At 40.2% G+C, this 12423-nt stretch overlaps 1 protein-coding gene across 21 annotated transcripts in view; it reads right to left on the reverse strand.

Moving 5' to 3' along the window:
* The window catches only part of scrib (scribble planar cell polarity protein), a 95765-nt gene that overhangs the window by 49372 nt on the left and 33970 nt on the right, over positions 1-12423 (reverse strand). For all 21 annotated transcript variants that reach the window (XM_036124836.1, XM_036124818.1, XM_036124816.1 and 18 more), the window contains exons 2-10: positions 8903-9020; positions 7631-7709; positions 7070-7159; positions 5219-5275; positions 4814-4877; positions 2682-2756; positions 2399-2543; positions 1098-1216; positions 817-1016 (exon numbers count right to left, since the gene is read on the reverse strand). In XM_036124836.1, the coding sequence (XP_035980729.1) occupies positions 817-1016; positions 1098-1216; positions 2399-2543; positions 2682-2756; positions 4814-4877; positions 5219-5275; positions 7070-7159; positions 7631-7709; positions 8903-9020 (947 nt within the window). The remainder of the gene's footprint in view (positions 1-816; positions 1017-1097; positions 1217-2398; positions 2544-2681; positions 2757-4813; positions 4878-5218; positions 5276-7069; positions 7160-7630; positions 7710-8902; positions 9021-12423) is intronic.

The following is a 12423-nucleotide window of genomic DNA, read 5'->3' on the forward strand; positions in this document are numbered from 1 at the left end:
CGCTACTTAGATAATTCTTTATCACATTAAAAGGTAGAGTCCGCAATATTTCCGGGAATGTAAGTAAGAATGTCCCAAGTCCCTTTTTGAATAACTGTGCAAGACCGTCTTACCTGCTCTTAGGGCTGGACGATATAGAAGAAAAGTATATCGATAAAATAGAAATCATATTGGTCGATGTCGATAATTATCAAAACAATTCAAAATATACATTTTGAGTGCAGCACTGGCCATTTTATGCTGTTGCTTAATGACCTATTTTTAAATAAATGGATTCAAACACAACCCTTAATTCAACCAACTTTTTACAAAAACTAAGTGTTAAAAAAGAAAAAAAAACAAGGCTGATGGAGCTTTCCTGGGTTTGTGATTGGTTGGGAGGATGTAATTAAAAATTGAAAAAGAGATTGTTAATCTCAATGGGACTTTTCCTGGTTAAATAAAGGAATAATAATAAATTACTGTAGTATTAACCTACATGATAGGCTAGAATGCTATTTTATTGAACTTTTTTATTGACCCCCGTTTTTCATTTTGAACCATACGTCTATCGATATTGAATTATTGTCCAGCCCTACCTGCTCTTCCGCTCTTCACTAGCCGCTAAGCTAACGGGATACATAAACACTAGAAGTGCGCATGTACAGCCAGCAAGCGGAAACGATGAAGGAACGAGCGCGGACGCTGGCGGCTCTAACCACTAGGCCACCACTCCTCCGTAACGATGCTGACCGTTATTGAAAACATGCGTCATTTAAGCCCTGAACGTCAGCAGGAAATGTTTCCCTGTTTTTCTTTTTTAAAACGTGAGGCTACCTGTTCCCAGCCACATCCAGCACATGCAGCTCGGTGGCGTCCGCCAGCTCAGCGGGCAGTTTGCTCAGGCGGTTATCTCTCAACGTGAGGACGTTGAGGCTGGCACAGCCGCCAAGTTCTTTGGGCACGCTGCCGAGCCGGTTCCGGTCTACATTCAGGTTCGTCAGCTTCTTCAGCTTGCCCAGCGAGCGAGGAAGTGACTGTGAGGGGAAAAGACAGACAGTCAAACCCCGTTTTTGAGATAGGCTGCTTAGAGTAAAGTGGGAGGGGGGGGGGGGCACCTGTAAAAGATTCTCCGTCAGAATAAGCTCGGTGAGGTTTTCACACTCTCCTAAAGAGTCGGTCAGCTGAGTCAGTCGGTTCTGGTCCACTTTCAGGATGGACAGCTGCTTTAAAGAGCCTGGGGACAAACACAATATAACATTTACAAGTTTAACTCAGCCTTCAGAAACTGGAATAAAGTTCAACACTTCCCTCAAACTATTGAATCTGAGTCCTTTTTAAACTTTGTTAAGCAAAGGATAGTTGGACAAATCAAAGGCAATGAAATGAAATGCTTGGTCAACACAGAATTTTAGACAACGTGGTCGGTGATGAAGTGTAGAACAGCGTTCCTACAGCATAAGGCAAGTTAAATGTAAGACTTTTTAAGACTTTTTAATGCCACTTGAAATAAAAAGTTAAGACCAACTTCACGATAAACAAGATAAACCTGGTTGTGACAACTTCACCCAAATGTTGATTTTAACATAAAACATTACTTTCTGGCCCAGTAGACATGTTTAAAATTTTGAAAAACATTTCATATAGGAAGAAAGCTAAAAATAAAAAACACACAAATAACAGATATATTTTTAACAACTACGGAACTGAATTAACAAACTGTTTTGTTCTCTACTAAAATAAACTATAAATCAGTTTTAAAAACCACAACATAAGCAGTGCCAACTCTTTTTCACAGCTATGGTCCAGCCGCAACAGTTTTTATTGGTTCTGCTATTGAGACGAAACCAATAATGGTTACATTGAGCCGTTCAGTAAATTTAAAAAAATATCATTGTGTCAATTATTTTTCTGTTTGGTAAGGATTACAAAAATAAAATCCTAATTATGACCTGGTAACAATTTTAAGACTTAAGAAAGACTGATTTAAGACATTTTAATGCCAATTAAGGCCTTAGTTTTATATTACAGAATTCAATGCCTTTTAAGACTTTTTAAGGATCCGCGGGAACCCTGTAGAAATACAAATATTTTCCCACAGATTGTTTCTTATTCCACACATGTTCAGATCTGGAAGCTACATGTTTGCAGGCTAAGTATGCGTGTCACACCAAATAGGTTTGTGCAGAAGACGCTCTCTGCGGTTCTGCACTGAAATCATGATTCCAGTAGAGGGCAGCATCGCCTCTGTTTAACAGGAGCTGTACAGCACACAAGTGTTTCACAAAGCATAAACTAACCTTTTGCAGGGAGAAGCAAAATACTTTATTGGTGCAGTCACAGAACTGGAGGAGTGTCAGAAACAAAACCAGAGCTGACGAAAGTTTTCTACTGAATCAAAGGCGTAACGTTTCCCCACCTATGCTGTCCGGGATGACTACCAGCTGGTTCTGCGTGAGCAGCAGGTCGGTGAGAGCCAGCAGGCCGTTCAGCTCCGAGGGAAGCTCCTCCAAATGGTTCTCAGAGACGTCCAGACACACCAGCCGTCGAAGGTTTCCCAGCTCCTGCACACAAGATAAATTAACAGGTACGACTATGTATGTAATCGAGGCTCAGAACTGTCATTTTCTCTGCTGCAGAGTCACAGAACAAATAAAAAAAAAACGTCACGCAGGGGATGTTTGTTTAAAAACTGTACTTACAGGTGGTAATGAAGACAACTGATTACGGTCCAACCACAGCTCCCTCAGGTTGGGGAGGGCGCCGAGTGTGTCCGGCTAGAACAAAACAGGAGAAAGCCTGTTGAAAACATAAAATCGGTCCCCCATCTCTGGTGCAAATTAGGAGATCAGGCAGGAGCAGAAGGCATCTTTACGGCTAGTGGAATCGGGCACCAGCTGTTACACAGAAAGGTGCCAGAAAAGAGAAACCATGAGCCCAAGGACGCCTGATCTGTGTAAGATTTCTGACTTCTATCATTTAGCTTGGTGCATAAGAGCCCGTCCTCTAGAGTCATCATAAACCGGACAACAGACAAGTAATTAGTTTGATTCTTTGAATTAAAATGGGTCCTGCAGGATCATTTTTTTCTTTATCTTCCCATAAGAATTTGCATAAATTCCTGATTTTTTTTAAAGCTAATCATAAAAACCAATCTTACTAATTTAATTATTAAAAAAGCTGATGGAGTCAGTCAGAGGTCAGGAGTATCATTTGTTTTGGTCACAAATTACAGCACAACATCCAACTTCAATGAATTTTATTTTTTATTTAATATGCGTGCACCAATTTATTGTGTTTTTTTTTTTTCTGATAAGCAAAGTAAAACTTACGCTACACCTCCACTGATATAAGCATAAATGGCCCTTATTCAGTTTACCTTGACTGCACACTTCTTTTATAGCCGTCAAAAAGGTCCTGGCATAATTTAAGCCAAATCTTCTCTGGAGCTTTGGTTTAAAGGTCGGAGGAGAAAGATCGAGCCACGACGACGACAAGTTAGTTTGAAGGAGTCGAGGTGAGCACAATGTGCCGAGTGTTAAGCCTGGTGGTGGTAACATGGTGCTGTGGGTCTGTTTTGCTGCCAGTAGTAGCGGTGAGTTGCATAAAGTGGGTGAAATAATAAAGGATGGGGACTTCCTCCAAAATCTTCCAACTTCCCCTTAAAACAACAGCATGAAGGTTGAAACTTTCTAATCTGGTGAACCGCAGACACAATGAACCCAAAGGCGGAAAAAATTAGGGCTGTATGTATAATTTATAGCACTGGTTCCTAAAAGGGGGCACGATTTGATGCCGATGTGGCAAAAAGATTTAGTATTTCTTTATTTGAGAAACCAATACCAAAGTACAACTTACTCAAAGTTCCTTATTTTAACGCAACGGGAAGGCAACACTTTCTTTTGTAAGAGTTCTTATAAAAAATACACCTTTATTCTCGTAATTTTACAACTTTATTATCATAATTAAATCCCACCGGCTATAAAAAAGGGGTAACCAGTCCCGTGCGGCACTGCTATTTTGAAAAGTTTGGAAACCTCTGATTTAAAGCAACTGTGCATCAGAGAATATCCACAATAAACTAAAATTTAAACGATTAGTTATTTTTCTCCAACTGCAGCTCAGCTGGAGGAGTCGTTATTGGTCGTTTGACGTTAATGGTCGTCTAAACGTCTGTCCTCCCCTGCAGAAACACAAGGGGAGAGTAGGTGAAGCGCCGGCTTGTGATTGGCCAGGCAGGCACACTGCAAAAACAGAACTTAAAATAAGTAAAATGTTCTTAAAATATGTGTATTTGTCCTTGATTTGAGCAGGTAAATAAGATGGTTTGCCAATGGAATGAGTATTTTGACCTTAAAATGGGAACAACTCATCTCCATCATCCTATTTCAAGTGCAGAATGTCTAATTATCTTATATTAGGGGTCAAAATACTCATTCCATTGGCAAATAATCTTATTTACCTGCTCAAATCAAGGACAAATACACTAACTTTAAGAACATTTTACTTATTTTTAGATCTGTTTTTGCAGTGCAGGGTTTGACGATGAAGTCACTGTTTGCTCAGTGTCCGCCCTGCGCCATATCCAGATGGATTGTTTACCCTGTCCTGTTGAGACAGGTGGGAGTCGCTGCTCTCTGCTGCCTTGGCTCTGACAAACGCTTGTTGAGGTAAACGTGTGTTTCGGATCACTATTTCAGCAGGAATGAGGGACAGACGCCCCCAAAAGACAGGTGTGTGTTACTCAGCGAGGACAAATGTGAGATCTAAGGCCGCCGTTTGGCCGCTCAGTGAAAAAGTCGTCTTGTAAAGCCAGAGGAGGTGTCAAACAAACCAAAACTTCCAGTTCATTGCTGCCGAGGTCCAGCTGTTCCAGTTTCACCAGGAAGGAGAGTGACCTGCGCACGAGACAGCAGAAGAAGTTACGTCACCTGAAAATCTGCTGGAGGGAATAAAGAGTCCTGCTAGCATACCACCGGGTCACGTGTGATCACGTATTTACAGAAAGCCTTTGATCGCAGCCTGCGACACGCAACTAAAAGGTCTGAGCAGTCTTTGGTTATGAAGAAAAAAACAAATCCGTATCTCGAATGTTTTTGAGTTCTAAGGAATGAAGCCGATCTAAACAGGAACACTGAGACTGAAGCGTTTCTCAGTGACGAAGGTGAACAATGGGAAGGGGAGGTGGGGGGGAGACGACTATCCTCGAACATAAACACTGAGCAGATTTGACACTTACGTGGGCAGAGACTTCAACCGGTTCTCCCTGAGCTCCAACGTCACCAGGTTGGCCAGACTTTTCAGGGAGAGAGGAAGAGAAAGGAGAGGCATGTTGGTTAGTTAGACGGCTGGTCTGATCGTCTGGGCCGCCTGGCACGGCGAGGGGCTCGTCCATCTGTCTGAGCCCTGACAACCGCCACCATCTCTCAGCGCTCTGAGTGGCAGCTTCACTAGAGCAGCATCATTTCTTTCCAACTAAAAGCCTTGCCAAAATGTTCATGCAGCTTCATCTTTTTTTTTTTTTTTTTTTTTTGTCACATTGCAAACCTTCAAACCAGACCATCACAGACAAGTTCACAATTTTAAATTAAAAACATCCCTTCAGAAGCCGCCAGCTGTTCTAAAACGGCATTAAATGTTTTCCTTGCGCCACTGAGTTTTGGTCTCCAACATGAAAACCCGCTGAAGACTGTGCTTATAATGGGACTGTTGAGCCCATTTGTCCAATTTTTGTAAATCCTAAATTCAATTTATTTAGATTTTTCTCTACACAGATTATACTTCAGTTAGTTTGAAACTAAAATCTATACTTTGGTAATTTTTAGGCCCTCCCATTACCGCATTTTTCAGACTATAAATTGCACTGTTTTTCATAGTTTGGCAGATCCTGCGACTTATAGTCAGGTGCGACTTGTATATCAACTTTAAATGGTAAATCATACTGAACAAGGCGCTCTGTGCCTATTAAAACTATATACTGCTCCTGTACCACTTAAAAATGTATTAAAACATTAACTTATAAACAACAAAGACTGAACACGTTTGTATGTTTCAGTCTGGATTCACGCAGCAGGACGTTGTGTTGTGCAGTCCGAAGGACCCAGACCACAACAGTCGTGTCGTACTGTTAGCTTAGCACATAGCACTGCTATGCTCACGGTCTAATTTCAGCGTAATTAGACAGAAACGCTCTGACAAGAACTTTCCTGGTGAGAGTTGATGGCTTCTTATGCTAATTTACTCCATTCAGCCTCCCAGGTATGTTTCATATTATCCAGCCGATTGTGGATGCAGCTGTGTAATTGAATTGAACCTCACCAGATTAAATGTCAGTTTTTAGTCTTGGATTGTGTGAAATAAATTTCTAAATAGATGCGATTCATAGTCCAGTGTGATTTTTATATATATATATATATATATATATATATATATATATATATATATATATATATATATATATATATATATATATATATATAAATAAATAAAAATTTTCTCTCTGTGATGCATTTTTTGATTGATGTGAATTATATTCCGGAGCGATTTATAGTCTGAAAAATACTGTAATTTAAGATCTTAGGAACACATGGTGGAGACGGCTTTTTGTTGGTCAAATGTTCGCTGTGATGACAGGAGGAAGTTAAAAAAAAATGTTTAAACCACATTTCGATCATTTATTGGAAGTTGTAACATCAGATTAAGTTAATTTTCGTTTTTATCCAAGTTGTAAGATATTTTAGTTACTATATTTTAGCTATTATTTTGTCCATATTTTTGCTGGAAATAAACTTTTTTTCTTCTTCAAAACAATCAAGTCAGAAAAGCGTTCCAGAACAAAACCAGCTGTTACCCCCCACTGCCTTTTTTTTTTGGGAAATGTTTAATTTTTGGAACCTGAAAAGCCTTGACTGGGACAGAATATGGAAAAGTTAAAGGGGATAAATTACTCTAGTAAAGCTCTGTAAGCAGCATTACTATCATTACAGGCAGAAATCTGGTAGATTAGTAACGACCGTAATACAAAAATATAAACCAAGTTTATTCATAAACAATCTGTGGCATATTTTTAAATTAAAAGCATAATACATACTTTCCAATGTCGCTGGGTAAAGTCTGTAACGAGACATCGTTGAGTGAAAGGTGAGCCAGCGCTCGCAGCTGAGTGAAGCCGTCTGGCAACCTGAGGCAGAGAGACAGGAGGAGGAAACGGAGGACAGAGACATTCTTAGGACGTCCTTCTCACATTACATCATTCATTCATCTCCAGATGATCCTGACATAATCAGAGCTTCAACACTTATCCTGCCGTTCTTCCCTAGCGGGAAAATAGTGAAACCTGGAGATTGCAACACAGAAGAGAGCGAGACCTTGCACAAGATGAATGAGGGGATTGAACTGGCGTCTAATGTGGATTATCCCAACCCGAGCAGCATTGTGGTATAAACTATAATCTTCACATTTGTTTTTCTGAACATAATCTCTTCTAAGAACTCACACTAAGCCCAGCATGGTGCCTTACATACTTTTTTTTTATAGATATACAAGTAGAACGAACAGAAAAAAACTAAACTGCAAAGCACATTGTGTAACTAGTAACCCCGTTTTACTGATATCGAGTAAAAGCAACTCAGGGAAGCTGCAGTCTGGTTACCTGGAAAGAGGATTTCCACTGAAGTCCGCGATCTCCAAGGCCCGGCAGAACTTAATGCTCTCAGGGATTTCTGGAATTTCTGCAAGGAAAGACTTATTTTAATTATTTTATTTATTTTCTTGGTGCAGGGGTCAGACATGCAGAGTGTAAGGAGGCATTATATCACATCAGGTTCGACATAATCAAACCCAGATGCAAAGAAAAATTACCAAAGCTTCACTTTGATCGTGTTTGTTGTGATGATTTTCACTTTGTACCATTGAATATCGTGTAATATTACAAATTATGGCTTTATCCATCCCAAATTAAATGTACACTGCAAAAACAGAACTAAAAATAAGTCAAATTTTCTTGAAATGAGTGTATTTGTCCTTGATTTAAGCAGGTAAATAAGATGATTTGCCAATGGAATGAGATGTTTGCACTTAAAATGGGAACAATTCATCTCCATAGTCTTATTTAGAGGGCAGAATATCTAAATATCTTATTTTAGGGGTCGAAATACTCATTCCATTGGCAGATAGTCTTATTTACCTGCTCAAATCAAGGACAAATACACTCATTTCAAGAAAATTTGACTTGTTTTTAGTTCCGTTTTTGCAGTGTAGGCCTAGTGACTCTTTCCCGTTGTGCCTAAAAATCATAACGAAATGCATAAAACAAGATGTATATGCAGATAAGACGACGCAGTCTCTATGCGGTGTCAAGTCTCCTGGTACACAGGCATTTTTTTAAAGACGTACGGCTCATTCTCTTCCACGGTAGTCCATCAAAACTTTGATTTCTGGTTCCTAAAAGGAGAAATTGCGGTTTGTTGGCCAGGTGGGTGACTGGCTCTAGTAAAACAGTTGCTCTGTAATAAATCTGAAAAGGCTTCCCTTTGCCAAGTCTGCCGGAGGTTTTAAACCAGTCGACCGAAAAAAAAAGAGATCAGCAGTAGAAATGTGATCTCTCAGCGCTGGATATTGCAGGTGCATGATAATAAATCCCCACAGATTTCATTTCTGCCGTAGATTTCCTTCAGCCGTTCTTCATCTTTAGATTGTGGGCAATGACACCAAGAGGACGCGGCGTCCGTGCTCATCAGGAAAAAAAAACAAAAAAACATATCTGAGATGTTTCATGGTGGGAACAGTCTAACTTCTGGTTTCATTTCTGTGTATTTAAAGGGCTTATACTAAGAAACTGTTTTATTTTCAGGGTGCTTCAGTTCCTGCGGGTTGGTTTCACAGACACAACGCTAAGAGAGAGAGAGAGTTTGTGTTTGCGTACCGTTCCTGGAGATGTCCAGCTCCACCAGCTGCATGAAGTTGGCCACCTCCGGCGGGAGCCTCTGGATCTCATTGTCGCTCAGGCCGAGCTTCCGTAGGTTCAGTAGTCTGAAGAAAGGCTGTGGAGACACGACACACTTTCTTACCATTTCTGTTCATCTCACAACAATCACCTGATTCTGCACAGATGCCTTAAAGGAGCAGAGCCAGAGAGTAATCTGTTCCCGGTTTTTTTTTTTTACACTGCAAAAAGGGAACTAAAAGTAAGTAAAATCTTCTAAATATGTGTATATTTTTCCTTGATTTGAGCAGCTAAATAAGATTATTTGCCAATGGAATGAGAATTTCTAACCCTAAAATAAGATAATTAGCTTAACTGCACTTGAAATAAGATGATCGAGATGAATTGTTTTTATTTTAAGTACAAAAATCTTATTCCATTGGCAAATAGTCTGATTTACCAGCTCAAATCAAAGGAAAATACACTTATTTCAAGAGGATTTTACCTACTTTTAGTTCCATTTTTGCAGTGTATTTCAACCATAGTCATTTTGAAACCATTAGGACTCATATTCCTGCGTATTTACAGCCTCGCGGATAAACACCAGACCTAATAACGCAGCTGGTGGGAAAACTATTTCATATTCAACATCGTCTCATTGTCAACGGCAAAATCAAACTGTACCAAAAAAAAAAAAAAAAAAAAAAAGTTCAAGTGTTTTATCCAACCTACACTCGTAAAGCCAGAGGGCCACGAGAAGTGGAAAAACATAGATTTTCTAATAATTGTTCCTGACAAAATCCCTTAATTTAAATTCCCAGACCCATCACTGCTTATTGGACAAATTTTAAAAGTTTAAACAGCATGAATTTTTCTCAATTGGCGGACGGACGAATGGTTTATGCAAGTAAAAACTGGCAGAGAAACAGAAGAGGAACGACTCGATGGGTGAATGAAAAGACCAATTTCAAGAACGGATTAGGCACCAGAGTCTAGAATTAAAATGTACATTTATAGTAACCCAGTAATAGAGAAGAACAGTAAAAAAATGTATGTAAATCATTGATGCCAATAAATAGCCGTTTTTCCTGAACATTTTCGAGCTTTTCTTCTGCAGAAACGGAGGAGGCAACACATGCGAAGCTCGCATCTCCCGTTACCGACTCCAGAAGTGGTTCTGAAAACATTCCATTCACATATTTGGGAAGAAAAACCTAAATTAAAAAAAAAAGAAAAGGGAAAAGACCCTTTTCACCATAGTAACGGCTGCCAAACAAAGTGGCTTTGGTTGCGGCCGCGGCCCGGCCAAGCGCTTTCACAACAGCACGTTTGTTGGCCGGTGCCGGAGCTCAGCAACATTCCTCCGCCAGCAGAAGCGCGCGTCTGTGCTGCTCAGACGGACAGACGGGCCGAATGCAGCGGGGGGAAACATGCTGAATCTGTGCTTTTTTTTTATCCACCCCTCGGTCGACGGGGAGGCACGCTGCCACCGTCCGGACGCCTTAATGAAGGAGAACTCCTGGGAACACGTCGGAATAGAACCCTGAGTCGACCTCGTTCAGGAATGCCTTCTGTCTGCAAAGCTTGGAGCCTGAACCTTAATTTAAATGAAACCTGCGGCCATCGGCTGAATGCTCTGCTGAAAAACAACCCGCGTGCGTCTGTCACCACAGATCCATTTACTAAACTGAAAGGACTCCGGATAATGCCCAAACTCTCCCATGCTCCACCCGGATTAGGTTTAAAAACAAACAAACACACAGTGAGCTCTTAGCTCTCATGCAACCCAACTGTTGCATAAACACGCATAAGTCAGATAACAGCATCTACTCTCAGTAAAAGATCTCACTGGCGTAAAACATGTGCACACAAAGTGCAACATGGTGGAGAGAGCGCCACAGTTATGCCTCTCAAGATAAAAGATCGGTGGCGTTCACTTCCACTCTGTTCTTTGATGACTGACATTTCCTGCTCCTGCTCTCGTGTGCGTTTAGTTTGGATGTTTAGATGGATGAATGAATGGATGGATGGATGGATGGATGGATGGATGGCACTAGAGCGGCTCCCCGATGAATGGCTTCAGGTTACACAGCAGGTCTGGACGTCAACATTCAGTATTTACCGACAGCTGCACTGCAAAAATGAAACTTAAAATAAGTAAAACGTTCTTAAAATGAGTGTGTTTGTCCTTGATTTGAGCAGGTAAATAACATGATATGCCACAGGAATAAGATTTTTGCACTTAAAATAGGAACAACTCATCTCCATCATCTTATTTCAAGTGCAGGGTGTCTAATTATCTTATTTTAGGGGTCAAAATACTCTTCCCATTGTCAAAAGAACTTATTTACCTGCTCAAATCAAGGACAAATACACTAACTTTAAGAACATTTTACTTATTTTTAGATCTGTTTTTGCAGTGTGCAGTCCTTCCCTAACGTTCAACCCGTCGGCTAAGTCGTCTCTCAGTTGTCCTCTGGTCGTCACCAGCTCTAGACGACATTTCACACCACTTTGATACTTGTAGAACAAAAACTAAGACGATATGCAGAAGAAGAAATGTGTTAAAGACGAAATACGCTCCAGTTCAGTCATCATACCGTATTTTTTGGACCATAAGGCGCACTAAATATTATTCCCAAGTGTGTAATATCACTTCTTCATGTCCACAGCTCTCTATCCATTTCTGTTGGGAGGACAGAGCTGGACTGCCCTGTTTCTAACATAAGGCCAAAATAAACGTAACTTTTATATTTAATTAACTTACTAGGTTTATTGTTGCTAGCGCATACTCCAGGCTGCCTTACATTAATGCAGTTCTAGTTTGGACATTACAGTCAGGCAGTCTTGTAGACAGCTCAGGGGTCCTATCAGGTAGTGACAAAGTGTACAGTAATGCTGTGAATAGCGGCTTGGTTGCTAACCAAAGTCATAATTACACATTTTAACAGATTGTACCACATAAAATCGGTCAGTAAGCACAACAGTAATCATTTATAAGGAGCACCATCAATATTTGAGAAAATGTAAGTATTTTAAGCGTCTTATAGTCCGAAAAATACGGTATTTTGTAAAACATAAATAAAAGTAAGAGTAACTAAGGTCTGGACTTTGACTAGGCCACTGGAACATATTGTGTCCAGGTTTTCTGCACCAGAAAAAAATTATCAATTTATAAAAACCTTTTCAGATAGAAAATTATAGAAAACTAAACCCGGCATATCAGCCGTAATCACGCCACTTTGGTCTCGTTTGTCTATAAAGAAAAAAATACACTTTTTAAACAAAGTTTGTATGCTTTATTAGGCTGCTACTTTACAATCACAGAGAGGGTTCTCGTCAGCACATTTAACGAGCCGTTACACTGAAATTAGTCAGAATTGCACTGAAATTAGACCGTTACGCTGATTAAAAATGAGCGTGCCGGTCAGAACAACACAAACGTCTGAGAGGCACGTAGAAAGGTAAATAAAGCTGCTGAATGTGCATCAGCGCAGCTTTAAACCTCCCAGACAACATAA

This window comes from Fundulus heteroclitus, chromosome 21, assembly GCF_011125445.2.
Source record: "Fundulus heteroclitus isolate FHET01 chromosome 21, MU-UCD_Fhet_4.1, whole genome shotgun sequence".
Lineage (NCBI taxonomy): Eukaryota > Metazoa > Chordata > Actinopteri > Cyprinodontiformes > Fundulidae > Fundulus > Fundulus heteroclitus.